General features: G+C 40.3%; 2 protein-coding genes across 7 annotated transcripts in view; one reads left to right on the top strand and one right to left on the bottom strand.

The window, feature by feature from the left end:
- The window catches only part of itpr1b (inositol 1,4,5-trisphosphate receptor, type 1b), a 556,093-nt gene extending 551,113 nt beyond the window's left edge, over positions 1 to 4,980 (bottom strand). For 3 of the 4 annotated variants that reach the window (XR_010976943.1, XM_068051457.1, XM_068051458.1), the window contains exons 1-3: positions 4,809 to 4,980; positions 4,080 to 4,240; positions 450 to 520 (exon numbers count right to left, since the gene is read on the bottom strand). Coding sequence is in view for 3 of the 4 variants with exons in the window: in XM_068051457.1 (XP_067907558.1) it covers positions 450 to 520; positions 4,080 to 4,171 (163 nt within the window). In the remaining variant the exon portion in view is untranslated. The remainder of the gene's footprint in view (positions 1 to 449; positions 521 to 4,079; positions 4,241 to 4,808) is intronic. The other variant, XM_068051459.1, reaches the window with a different exon arrangement.
- A 2,806-nt stretch (positions 4,981 to 7,786) lies between these two features.
- sumf1 (sulfatase modifying factor 1) overlaps positions 7,787 to 12,539 on the top strand; it is a 157,495-nt gene continuing 152,742 nt past the window's right edge. For all 3 annotated transcript variants that reach the window (XM_068051463.1, XM_068051462.1, XM_068051464.1), the window contains exon 1: positions 7,787 to 8,347. In XM_068051463.1, the coding sequence (XP_067907564.1) occupies positions 8,045 to 8,347 (303 nt within the window). In that variant the 5' untranslated portion in view covers positions 7,787 to 8,044. The remainder of the gene's footprint in view (positions 8,348 to 12,539) is intronic.

The following is a 12,539-nucleotide window of genomic DNA, read 5'->3' as shown; positions in this document are numbered from 1 at the left end:
GCTTTTGGCTAGGGCTGTTCATTATTCTGTCATTAACATTCTCTGCACTAATGCTTTGTCTTTCACCACACCATTAACACACTCTCTTTGCCTTTGCCCATGACCTCCTTGTCAGTTAATCTCTCCAGCCCTCTGTCCTATCACAGACCCTCTCTTTTGTTCTCTTCCCCCTCCGGCTCCCCGACCCCCATTCCTGCTTTACTTGCTTAAAACCAATTACATTTCTAACCTTTGCCAGTTCTGATGAAAAGTCACAGACCTGAAACGTTAACTCTGCTTCTCTTTCCACAGTTGCTGCCAGACCTGCTTAGTTTTTCCAGCACTTTCTGTTTCTATTTCAGATTTCCAGCATCTGAAGTATTTTGCATTTATTAGATATTGGACATTTTTACTATTTAACTTATTTTACTACACTTCCCATGAGTTTGTAGGCTTGGGAATTCACTCACCTCTGAATTTCTTAGGTGGGTTATTCAAGTCTCCAGCATCCGGTTGCACCACACATCGGTCATCCACAAGGCTTTCAAAGAAATACAGAAAAGATGGTTAAACAAATCCCAAAACACTTCATTTTTTATTACTGATTTCCCTTCCCAGATCATTTTATTTATTTATTTATTTAGAGATACAGCACTGAAACAGACCCTTCGGCCCACCGAGTCTGTGCCGACCAACAACCACCCATTTATACTAACCCTACAGTAATCCCATATTCCCTACCACCTACCTACACTAGGGGCAATTTACAATGGCCAATTTACCTATTTTGTTCATTTCCACTCTACAGTACTTGACATTCTTCCCAACTCTACTGAAGTCTATACTTATGCTGTGGCGTGCATAAAGAATGAGACCAGGGCAGACTCACATTCCAGCGCCTCTAATCCCCCTGCCAACTTCACATTTCGTTGCTGAATGCTTTGAGTCAGTATTAACTCATGAAATAGTGCGTAATCGGAAAAGTAAAGTTGTTCCCTAATCATTCATTATTTGATTTTGGAATTCTTGTGTTTCTTCTCCTTTAGTATTTATTTCAAGCACTTTGGGATACTTTTCTATGTTAAAAGGTATCTTATAACTGAAAGTGATTGTTGCTGTTGTTTCTTCTCTTAGAGAGGAGGGACTTAGCTGCCTTAACTAATCTTCACAACTCCGTGATTAAAATCTGGAACCCACCCTGTCCATTTTGGGTGAATCTTTCCAAAAGGAGTGACCAAAACTGGATGCAGCACTCATCCGCAGTCAACCACCAGCAAGACCATAAAGTCATTATTCCTCCCTCCCCCGACAGAAAAACCTACTGAAACCTTTTTTAGATCATTTGTGAGGCTACATTTGGAATAACATGTGAAGTTTTTCCCAAATCTACCTTCAATGGGTCATTGATATATTTAGGTGGGGTTGGGGAAAATGGTCTGAGACTATCAGATGGCAAGATTGTTGCTTGGACATTAAGTTTAGCAAAGAGAGACTTGCAGAATTATAATTGCATTAGATAAAAATAAAAGATGAAATCTAGGTCATCCAAGAGGATTAGTTAACAAATGTAGAGATAAACTTTGCTCAGAAAATTAAAGGCATTAGGTCGTGGGTGTGATGGACTGGACTGTTCAGAAGTTAAAGTCGTAATACAGCAAATGAAACGGCCTTTTCTCATTCTAGTTTTCCTCTTGCGAATTCAGAAGTTGTAATGATTACCTTCCTCATAAACCAATTGCAGGGCAGGCAATATGCTTTATTACATCAACATATTTAGAAAAGTAGATGAATCAATATCTCAATTATCTGGTTAACGCCATGGAACACGTAGGTGTATTTATAATTTGAATAAATGCAAGGATAAACTTTGGCATGGGGATAGGAATGAAAAAGAGACATGTTGAATCACAGGCTTCAGCAAGATCAGTAATTCCAATTCTAATTTTTGTATTCAACTTCCAAAAATGATTTCCATATATACATTTCAGATAACATTATGAAAACTATTCAAAGGCCTCCTAATATATAGACATAAGTAGTAAAAGTGGCAGGGCTTTTCTGAAGGTAACAATCATTCCATTTCCAGGTCTACCCAATCCTCAATTCATCCACAGCCAAGAGAATGGTGGGGTGGGGACAACCCGCCCTACGACTCTTTTAATGTAATTCCTAATGTGGGGACAGGATTAAAAATAGTATCTGCAAACATACAGTAGACCAGTCAGCATCTGACTGCTTGTTCATTTCACAATGTTTCAGATTCATACCCTTCATCAGTGACATTTATCCATTCCCATGAGCAAACATCTCCCATTCAGGGATTTCTCCAGAGCCATGATGTTCTCCAATCCCTTTCCTCCTCTCCTTAAAACACTAACTCAAAGCAATACAGTTATACAAAGTGACAGCCACTGACACCTCATCTAACTGGTTAATCTTCATGATATGTCAGTTTAGACAGCAAGTATCTGACCAACACATCCACTTGCAGAACTAAAAATTAGTCTTAATTCAGAAAAATAAAATAGGGATTAAATTTAGTTGAGCTAAGAGGATTAGTTAACTTAAATGTAGAGATAAACCTTCCTTAGGATATAAAGATGCATTACGCAGAGGATGTGATGGACCATACAAAACAGTTAAAATCTTGATGGAGAAAGAGGTGGCAAGATTTAGGAATTTCAACGCATGATGCTGAAAGCATGGCCACCAATGGTGGGGCAAAGACAGTGGGTGATGCACAAGAGGCCAGAGTTGGATAAATGCAGAGTTCTTCAAGGGTTGTGGGGCTGGAGGGGGTTATAGTCATGATTTTTCTCTCATGACCCTTGCTGAAAAATGCAAGAGCTGGAGCACTGGTTGAACATTTGCCCTTTTATCAGGCAAACGTCAATGATGCCAATTACAATGTGCCATTATTGTCACAACTAAAACTCAGAAAACGAAGCATAAAGCAAAGGGAAGATTATCTTGATATGTGCTAATCACTATCACAATCATCTTCTTCTTTGGCCTTCTTGTCTCGAGAGACAATGGATAAGTGCCTGGAGGTGGTCAGTTGTTTGTGAAGCAAACTACCACAATACATTGCATTTATTTAGGTATAGCAGCTAACTTCTAAATTGAATTGCTGTTTTTACGGTAACTAAACCTCCCCAAAGTAAATCCACAAGATGGAAGATTGAAAGCTGAAAATTACACACACAAAGTAGTGACTGGTCCCCTCATAGCACATGCATCATGCCAGGCACCAACGAATATTTTCCAGTACAGTGTAACAAAGAAACCAAAATAAGTATAGATAACAATGGGTACATTGAGGAACAGACAGTTTAGATTGGTTTTCTCTGGGTTATACTTTACCACTGAATCACAATGAGTGGCGAGTACTCAAAGCAGATGTCTGATAAGACCATGATTCTGGATTCAGCTCCACTTGCACCATTTTAACCTCCATGGGATAATTCATTTAGAGAGATATGGGAATATAATTCATGGGATTCAAGATTTACCAGAGAAAACTGCTTAAAATGGGTAAAAACTGGCAACAGTCCTTCAGTACGATAACACTCCAATTCATCTGTGGTGTGAATGTCATGATTAGTTCTCAACACATTTAATTACAATTCAGAGCCCCACTGAGCAAATGTTTATCTAGTTCCAACGTGTTCCTCAGTACAGCCCTTCTCATGTGCAACACTAAAGGACGTTAGTGCTTGAAGTGAACGCACATTTTAATTGGCAAAATCTTTTTGAACAAATATTGCCTATGTTTAGTATTAGGATAACTTCAACTAATCAAGGGCATTCGCCAATGTGATAATAGTTTCCTTTGTTTTTATAACATCACACCCTAAATTACATTAGTTATATAAACGGGCCAGTGAATAAACCAATTGTACAGTTGGTGGTCTTGAATGACTGTATTTGTACATTAAAAGATTAAAGCGTTCAGCGCAAGATCCTCAAATACGTCACGGTGGTCGAGCTGCTTGGTATTATTTCCCCTCCCTGTAGTTCTTGTCAGTTTCACTCCCATAGTAACTACTAGTTCAGCAGAATCTGTGAAACCTTTCAGAGCATGTTCGCCTTACACTTACCCTAAAGTACTGATGAATCCGTTGACAGATCCTTCGGCGTACAAGGAGACTATATCCCCAATGTGAAGAAAACTCGACATCTTGTCAGACATCTCTCATTCCTTTCTCTCGGCAGCCAGGTCAAGCACAAGGGTCCCACGAAAGGAATGATAGCTCCACCTCTACCATGAGACAAAAAAAGGTCACACATCAAAAGCAAATAATATTAAAAATTGCAAAATTATGTATTTATGTCATTACAAGTCGGGGGGAAAAAATCAACGCCGTTGAAACAAATCCCACATGAGCCCTACACACAATAAAAATAAACTCCAAACATAGATCAAGAGTTCGGACCCCCAAATTCAGAAAGTATAGACCAAGTGCGGGAAGCTACATTGCACACAGTGGCCACTACATTTATTCACTTGCGATGCCGACATCAGTTTATTAGTCAGAGACACAAGTTAACAACAGAACATCGCTGAATGCAAAGATAAATCGTTGTTTCAGACATAAGCTAACGGGTCTGCATTCATTTTCTCATTATCTGAGCCTTTAACAAAAAATCCGTAGATATGCTTTCCACTTTAAGGTGCAAGTTCACGGAGTTTACCTTTTAAAAAAAAATGAATGAAAACAACAGCAGATTCATTGCTTACATTAGGTGGAGAGCTGCTTCATTTTGTCCTGCTGTACTTTTAAGTTGATTTGAAGTTAAAGCAATAACAATGCATTAAAACCACTAACCTTAGAAAAGTTGAAGCCAGTAGAAACCCAAGCAGATAGTAGCATAAAAGTAATATCTAGACAGTGTAAAGGGAGTCCATGGTTGCTCGTCTTTTCTTTGACCCCTCTCAGTAAGACAGTTCCCGTTAGATAACGCCGCTTTCTGCCTGCCCCTCTCTTGCAGCAGTAGCAGCTGTTGCAGCGTCTTCGCCTATCAGTGATACACTACAGCCCGCCGTGCACACTGGGAGTTGTAGTCCCGCCTCTCCGCGTCCACCGGCCGCTCACAGCTATGCCAGGCAGCGTGGGGACTACAACGCCCAGCGTGCCCCAGGAGCCCGGCAGCGAGCGCAACCTAGCCCCGCCCCCTCCCCGCGCTCTCTCTGGCATTGTGACGTCAAGGGACCGGCATTCTTTCCCACAACAGTGTCCTCTGATTGGCTAATCAGCCAGTCAATCATTCCTTTCTGCCTTCCCCTTCGAAGGCTTAAAAAGTTTCCGCGACGGACCGAACTTGAATGAGCGGCAATCCGTCCAGAACAGCTTGCATTTGAATGTCAAAGTTGCTTTCGTTTTATTTCCCTTCATCATAGCACTTTGTGATCAATTATTTGAAAATGTTTACTGGTTTAGAAAAAAAGTCAAAAGTGGGAAAAACACATAAGAACAAGACTGCATATGACTATACAGGGTAAAGTCATCAATTAAATAGGTTTCAGGAACCAGCTTCAAAAGCATTTTTTGGGCGGGGGGCAGTGGTGGCCAGGCAGTTCGACCCATCGTAAAACGCATGGTTAAGCGTCTCCAAGTAAACTATTGAGATTCTACACATGCAGAATTTCAAGTGAAAAAAATCTCAACTGCTGGATTGTCCTATTAATGAATCGTGTTGGGTGGTCAATCATTAACACCACCGAGTGTACTGCAGACTTACCTGGTCCAGGTAACCTGGTGCTGCTTGGGAGACTTGATTCCGTCTCTCTCTCTCTTGATTTCTCCCTACCAAAGGAGGCCTATTTACCTTCCAAACCCAAGGAAGATAGTCACCAGTTAGTTATTGCAATTTACTTATGGGCTTGAGCCCTAACTAACCAAACAACCATGCCAGATGCTCTTTGAAGGTTAGTCACCTCCACTCCAATCAGCATTAGTTCCACCAGTGGGAAGTGCAGACCACAAGTGCCAACTCTGCAACCCAATCATAGTATACACCCAGTCCTGAACATTGGAGCACAAGTTCTCATACCTAGCATCCAGGTATCACCTAGCAATTGTTGCCCCAGGTCTGAGTTTGCATAGCTAGAGAAAAGTGACATTCCCTTCCGTGATTGAAAGACCTATTATGACATGCCAGTCAGTTAAGCTTACTTAACACCTGTTTAATTCAGGTCCTCACACAAGAGGCATTAGTAAAAGGATTTGCCTGTCATGAAATCAATTGCCATTTCAGGGTGCTTATGCAGGTTGATGTTTGTTGTGCCTTTCTTTCCTGCAGCAGTTTCTCTTTTGTCCTATAATCCACTTCATGGCTCGGCACTGTATGGCATATATGGACTGAAGGAAGCACTGACTACCAAGGAGTTCTGAATAACGATGGGCAACTGGGCACATGTCTTTTCAGCCACAAATGGGGCATTGGGACATTCACTGAAAAAAAGATTAAAGGGCTCCCATCCCTTCTCAACCCAGTTATGAAGAATTACATTCAGTCTGAACTTGGCATCTATCAGGTACCAATGTGAATGAACAATTGCACCAGATTGTCCTTGTAGCTTCCCAATCAGTACTTTGAAGAGCCATATAAAGCCAGACTTTCCCTGCAGCTACTACCAGATCTCATTGTTTAAAACATTGAGAGGTGTGCAGGTGAGTCTGACGATAGCACAATATCAGTGAAAAGGATCACTATAATTTGTTCCACCCAGTTAGATTATTTTACAGCTTCAATATTTTGCTTTGTTAATGTTACTAAGGACAAAGTGACCACTAGCTTAACAGTCGTATTCCCACCGAAAGTCAAAAGGCTTGGGTTTGGGCCCCACTCAAAAAACAGTCCTGGCAAGCAGAGACCTGAGCGCTGGCTTTGAATACTGGGTTCACAGCCAGTGGGGACCCTCCCATCATCAAGGGTAGGTGGGGCTCTACAGCCTTTGTTGTAACACAGGTAAAAGGCAACAGGAATCCACTTCAGCTATGCATCTCTCGTAAGTATCTTGTGTAAGGGTTGAGTTCGGACCTGCCTTAGAGCAGAACACAATGGATGGATTTTACTAAGCCTTACACAAATCTATGTTTATTGGCAGAACAACAATTACATGCATTCTTATAATTCATAATGTCTTTCTAGTACATTGTTTTTTAATCTTTGCATTGCATATACTCTGATACTCAATTTTCAAAACTTCCTTTTGTTATGAATCAATCTCTAAAATACTGCAGTCAGAAAATATAGGTTTTATTGCAGGTCTATCCATTTCTGTAGCACGATTATCCATGTTCTAATTAGATTTTTACATTAAAGTCTAAAATCAATGTCATTGAAAAAACATAAAAGAAATGTTAAATTATAATTATCATTAATGAAATCATTGCATACAAATGTTGTTGCGTTTAAAATATGAGTAGCGGCAATTAAGAACAGCTTGCTTTATTTTTTTAAAACCTTAAAACACAAATTTTCTTACTCAAAGATTACAAATACAATAGATACAATATACAACCCTATTAAACGCCAATATTTACCAAACTGAACCAATAATACATATCCGACCACCAAAAAACTAACCTTTAACAAAAGAGCAAAAATTACACAGCAGTTGCCACAAAGACGTCAGACCAGGAGGTTATCCACAGCTCACGTTGAAGTCCTCCAAATTAGTGGGGCTGTGACTGGATGAACACTGCAGTTTGTGCCCAAACTCAGACCTTCTTGTTATTCCCCTTTGCTCGTCGTCAAAATGCAAACCACGCTGTATGGTTGGTTGTTTTGTCATGTGATAGTCTGTAACCGGAAGAGAAGCTGATCTCGGCCATTTTTGAAGTTTATTTAAAATAAGCTGTGGGTTTTTGTTTTCATTAAACCTGCCAAACAAAAAAAGGGGCAGGAGGAAGGAAGGCTGGAGAAAGCCGGTGACACGGCGCGTTTGGCCGTGGAATCTCGGAGGATTCGGGGCCTTGATTTGTGCACGAGGAAACTGCAGATGGTGACCTCGAGCCTTTTAACAGTCAGCTGATCGATCACATGATCGGTGGTCAACATGGCGATGCCCAGGTTACGGTTTTTGGGCGGGAGAGGTTTTCTTTTTTATTTCTATCTCGTGCTGATCGTATTGTTAGGGGTGAGTCCAGTATTTGCCTCAAGTGAGTCACCTAAAGACACTGGCTCCTCTATTGGCTGCGGCTGCACGAGTCGCCGGGAAGCTTCTGGTCATCTCGAGACTCCAAGTGATAGTATTTCATTAGCCAAACAGGCGGCTGCCAAATACTCCAAGGAGGCTAATGTTGTCGATCAAGAGATCGCAGAGGACTACAGGCCACGCTTGGAAAAGCGTACTAATCAGGTAGAGTACTGTTTTACCTAACTTAACCTAACCTGATTGGTAACAGGTATTGTATCAACGGAGATACATATGATATAGCAAGGTCTAAAGAGATGTTTCTAACTTATAAAAATTGTGACAGTATTAGATGCCTATTAGTACCAGTACCCACGCCCCCCTCCCCACTCCCGGAACTTAATAGGCGATTATTAGAAGTCTTGCATCCCCAAGGCGCCTTTCATGATCTCTGGACGTCCCAGAGAGCTTTATCGTCTAAATACTTTTGAAATGTATACACTGTTGTAATGTCCGAAAGTACAACTGTTGGAAGGATTTGATTGGCTAATTTCTCTGGCCTGAATGACAACTCAAAACAAGAAAGTGAGTATGTGAGTAAAGTCACAGTACTTCTGATTTAAAAAAAATCTAGGTCATATGTTTTTCTCATTTTCTCAAAGCAGTTATCACAGGATGAATCGCACAGGATGCCATTTCGCCCATCGTGCCTAGGTCAGCTAGGTCAATTAGACTCTCCCCAGCTTTTGCCCTGTGTTCCTGCAATTTTTCCTTTTCAAATATACATCAAGTTCCTTTTTAAATATACATCAAGTTCCTTTTTTGAAAGTGATTACATCTGTTTCAGCCACCCTTAATGTGCAAAAAACTAATCTCTCTGGTTCTCTTGGCAATTCTATGAAATCTATGTCCTCTGGTCACTAGAAATAGTGTAGGTAGGGAGAAACTATCAAAACCCTTCATGATTTAGAATACCTATTTAAAATGCCCTTAATTTTCTCTGCGCTAAGGAGAAATATCTCCAAAGAAGTTTATTAGTATATGGAAATTGGAAGGATGGACACACTACAGAGGGTAGTGCTCAGACTTAGCTATCCTCTTCTGATACTTGGAAATAGAAATCTTGGACATAGAGATAGTAGGAGTTTGAAAATGATTCGTTTGAAATACAGGGAGATAATTCTGTTCACGGGTGGGTGATGAGGTGGTCTGGATTAAGGATAAGTTTTTAAATCACAGATGAATCAGCAATGTGGACTTGAGTGGATTTTTGGTGGACCAGGAAAAGGAAACAAAGGCAAACAATCTAAAACTAAGGGAAGGTCAAGCTAAGAGTAGCTTCAGAAACATCCACTTGAACTGGGAGTTAATTTATGCAATAGATATTGAATGTAGACTTAATATGAAATATTCAATAAGGCAAAACCATTTGGCCTATTTAGCCCAATCCTTTCACAGGCCAAATACAATTTGCCCAATTATTAACTATACATATCTTAAATCACTGGAAATTGCCTTTGCAAAGTTTTTCCCCAGGTCGTCATAGATATCCCTCATGAAGTTTCATGACATGATATTAATATAGACTTACCCCATCATTATTTAGAACTGCTGTTTGCTTCTGTCAGGTGTCAGTGTGATTCCAGCAAGACTGAAGCAATTTTGTTCCAGGGAGTATTCAGCATTTTAGTAATATTTTGAAAAATAGTCTTTCATCTCATTTCTAACAATTGTTCTAGCCTTTCATAAATTTTACTTCCACCTAAGGAGGCAGGCTTGGCCTCAATTTGACATTTGAAAAGATGGCTCCCTCAGTATTGCACTGAAGTGTCAGCCGAGATGAGCTCAAATCTTGTGATAGTTGAATCCATGACCTTCAGTGGCTCTTCAGAACAAGAGCGCTGTCACCTGAGTGAAGGCTTTATACGAAGAATATTGGCATTCTTTGGCACCCATACACCTCCCTTTGTGTGTCTATACGATGCAGGGATTCTTCTAACCACTAACTTAACTTGAGGCTTGTTTGTTATGTTCTTGCCGAAGTCCAACCTCTTTTTCTTCTTTAGCCTACCTTTCTTCTTTAGCCTACCTCTCCTACCAATTCTCTCTCCTCTTCACCTACCAATTCTCTCTCCTCTTCACCTACCAGTTCCAAACACTCAAGTGGCTATTCTTCATACATCAGCCTAGATGGTGAATATCAGCAAGCTGTTTATCATTAGAGATATCAAGGTCAAGCTCACTTATGTCCTTGTCGAACACCCATGATAACAGTCAGGAGCAAGATCCCAGGCCAAATCTTTTTTTTTCACTGGGGCCACTTGTAAAACCCTACATCCAGCCAGGCTGAGATCAAATTCCTCAAGTAGTGCAGGAATCAAAGTTGAGATGTTGTGATCTACTTGGCTTAAATGCTTACTGTCTTAACTAGATGGGTTAGTTGGACATCTTGTGTATCCTGACATAGTCAGAAATTCAAAAAGTAATGGATGGATCCCTGATCTAATGGGGAATAGATAGATAGATGGAGGCTTAGTACAAAAGGGAACCATGGCTTTCTCACTGTCCTTTTCATGCTCTTTTTGTGGGATGGAAAGTGGGTTGTGAATTAAATAAACCAAGTTTCAGAGTAACAGGAAGATCATGAGAGCCAAAGCAGAATGCTCAATTCCTTGAATAAAGTAGGCAACAATATTGGCTTCTCCATTTTGGAACATTATTCTAAACCATGTGGTTGTCAGTCTAGATTTTCCACTGATTATTGTTACAACCGAGGCAGGAGGGGTGCACTGTTAATTCGGTCCCACTTCTCCACAGGTCACAACGTATATTTAAATTTTCCTGCTTACCGAAAAGTCAATCCACTTTTTCCCCCAGAATAAAGCACACCAACCAGGTTTCTTTAATAAACAACTAAATTATCCATTTATTATAAACCTAGTTTTAACCAATAGTGAAGTAAAACATACATACAGATGGAAATGCTAAAGCCCCTTATCTATCCTAGCCCCTCCACACACCTGAGGATAAAAGGATTCTAGTTTGCAGCTATTACAAAGAAATAGAAGGAATTAAAAAAAACCCACTTAGGCTTATAAGAAGGTATGGAAGGAAGTCCTTTGTTTTGACGAGGTGTCCCAAAGACGAATAGGCAGCTGTCAATGGGATCTTCCTAGAACAGTTCTTTCCAGGCGATGTTGATGATCAGTCTGGATAGGCTTCCAAGAGATGCAGAATAGAAAGCTCCTGTCAGGCTTTACAGCAGGAAGCAGCAACAAGGATTTTCTTAGATCTTATAGCAGCAATGCAGCAGTAAAGGTTTCTTCAAATACAGGAGGAAATAGTAAACACACTTGATACAAGAATTTTTCAAAGATGCAGGGATTCTTGGAAGAGAGAAAGATATCAGCTGTCTTCTCCTGGCAGGCACAGCAACTTTTTTTCTGTTTCCAGGCCAAACACCAACTGGCTTTTTTAACAGTTCAAAATGGAACTAAAATTGTTCAGCAGCAAGTCGCATGGCAACTATCAATCTTTGCTTGTTACTCCTCTGCAACCCGAAACAACCCCTGCTGTTTTCACTTGAAAACAGATGCCTTCCAGTAAGACTTGTTCACTAGCCAAACCTTTTGTTGACTTTCCTTTTTTTTTAAATACAAAGTTCAGCAATCTCCAGATGACTCAATGTCCATAATTCAAATATAAGTTCTTTAAAACATATTTTACAAAAGAAACAGAAGCAATCTCGTAACATTTTGGATGAGAGGAATCTGGCCTGTATAACTGTTCCATGTTGCAGCAACCTCCTGTTCTTATCACTTTCTTCATACTTGTTCACCGTGCCAAATCCTGACTGCGCTTGCCACTTGGTCTTGCTGGCTAGAATGTAAATATCTACCTGAAGTTGTATTTTTATTTGCACAGTATTAATCTTTGGAAAAAGGAATGGATGAAGCAGTGGAGGGAAATGAGGATTGTTGTAAAGAAAGATTGTTGATGAATTAAAGAAATTGCTTCCGAGTGGAGTTGTGACTTGATAATGCAGGGCCATTTTTTCCACCGATAAGTTGCACCTCTCCAAATGCAATAAAACAAAGTTACTATTTTTCAAAAGTCGATTGTTTATCAGGAAACTTTCATGTAACGGATGAAATGAGGCCCATCTGAGGAGTTTGAGCGTTCTCCAATCCGTTTTTCCATTCAGCTACTTGTTTCCAACAGTTGCAAAAGTTTCTCACAGATTTACTGCCTGCAAATCCTCAATTACAAACACCTGATCTCAACAGAACTGTCCTTGAGCAGAGGGCAAACCGATCTGATGCACTTCCCTTGCCCTGGGTCATACTGAACTTTGAACTGTTCTCCCATGATAGCAAAGGACTGCATAAAAGGTCAATTCCTCCCTTGCCAGCCAAAA

The sequence above is a fragment of the Heterodontus francisci genome, chromosome 19, assembly GCF_036365525.1.
Source record: "Heterodontus francisci isolate sHetFra1 chromosome 19, sHetFra1.hap1, whole genome shotgun sequence".
Taxonomy (NCBI): domain Eukaryota; kingdom Metazoa; phylum Chordata; class Chondrichthyes; order Heterodontiformes; family Heterodontidae; genus Heterodontus; species Heterodontus francisci.
The sequence above is the reverse complement of the archived record's forward strand: the minus strand, read 5'-3'. Positions and strand labels throughout refer to the sequence as shown.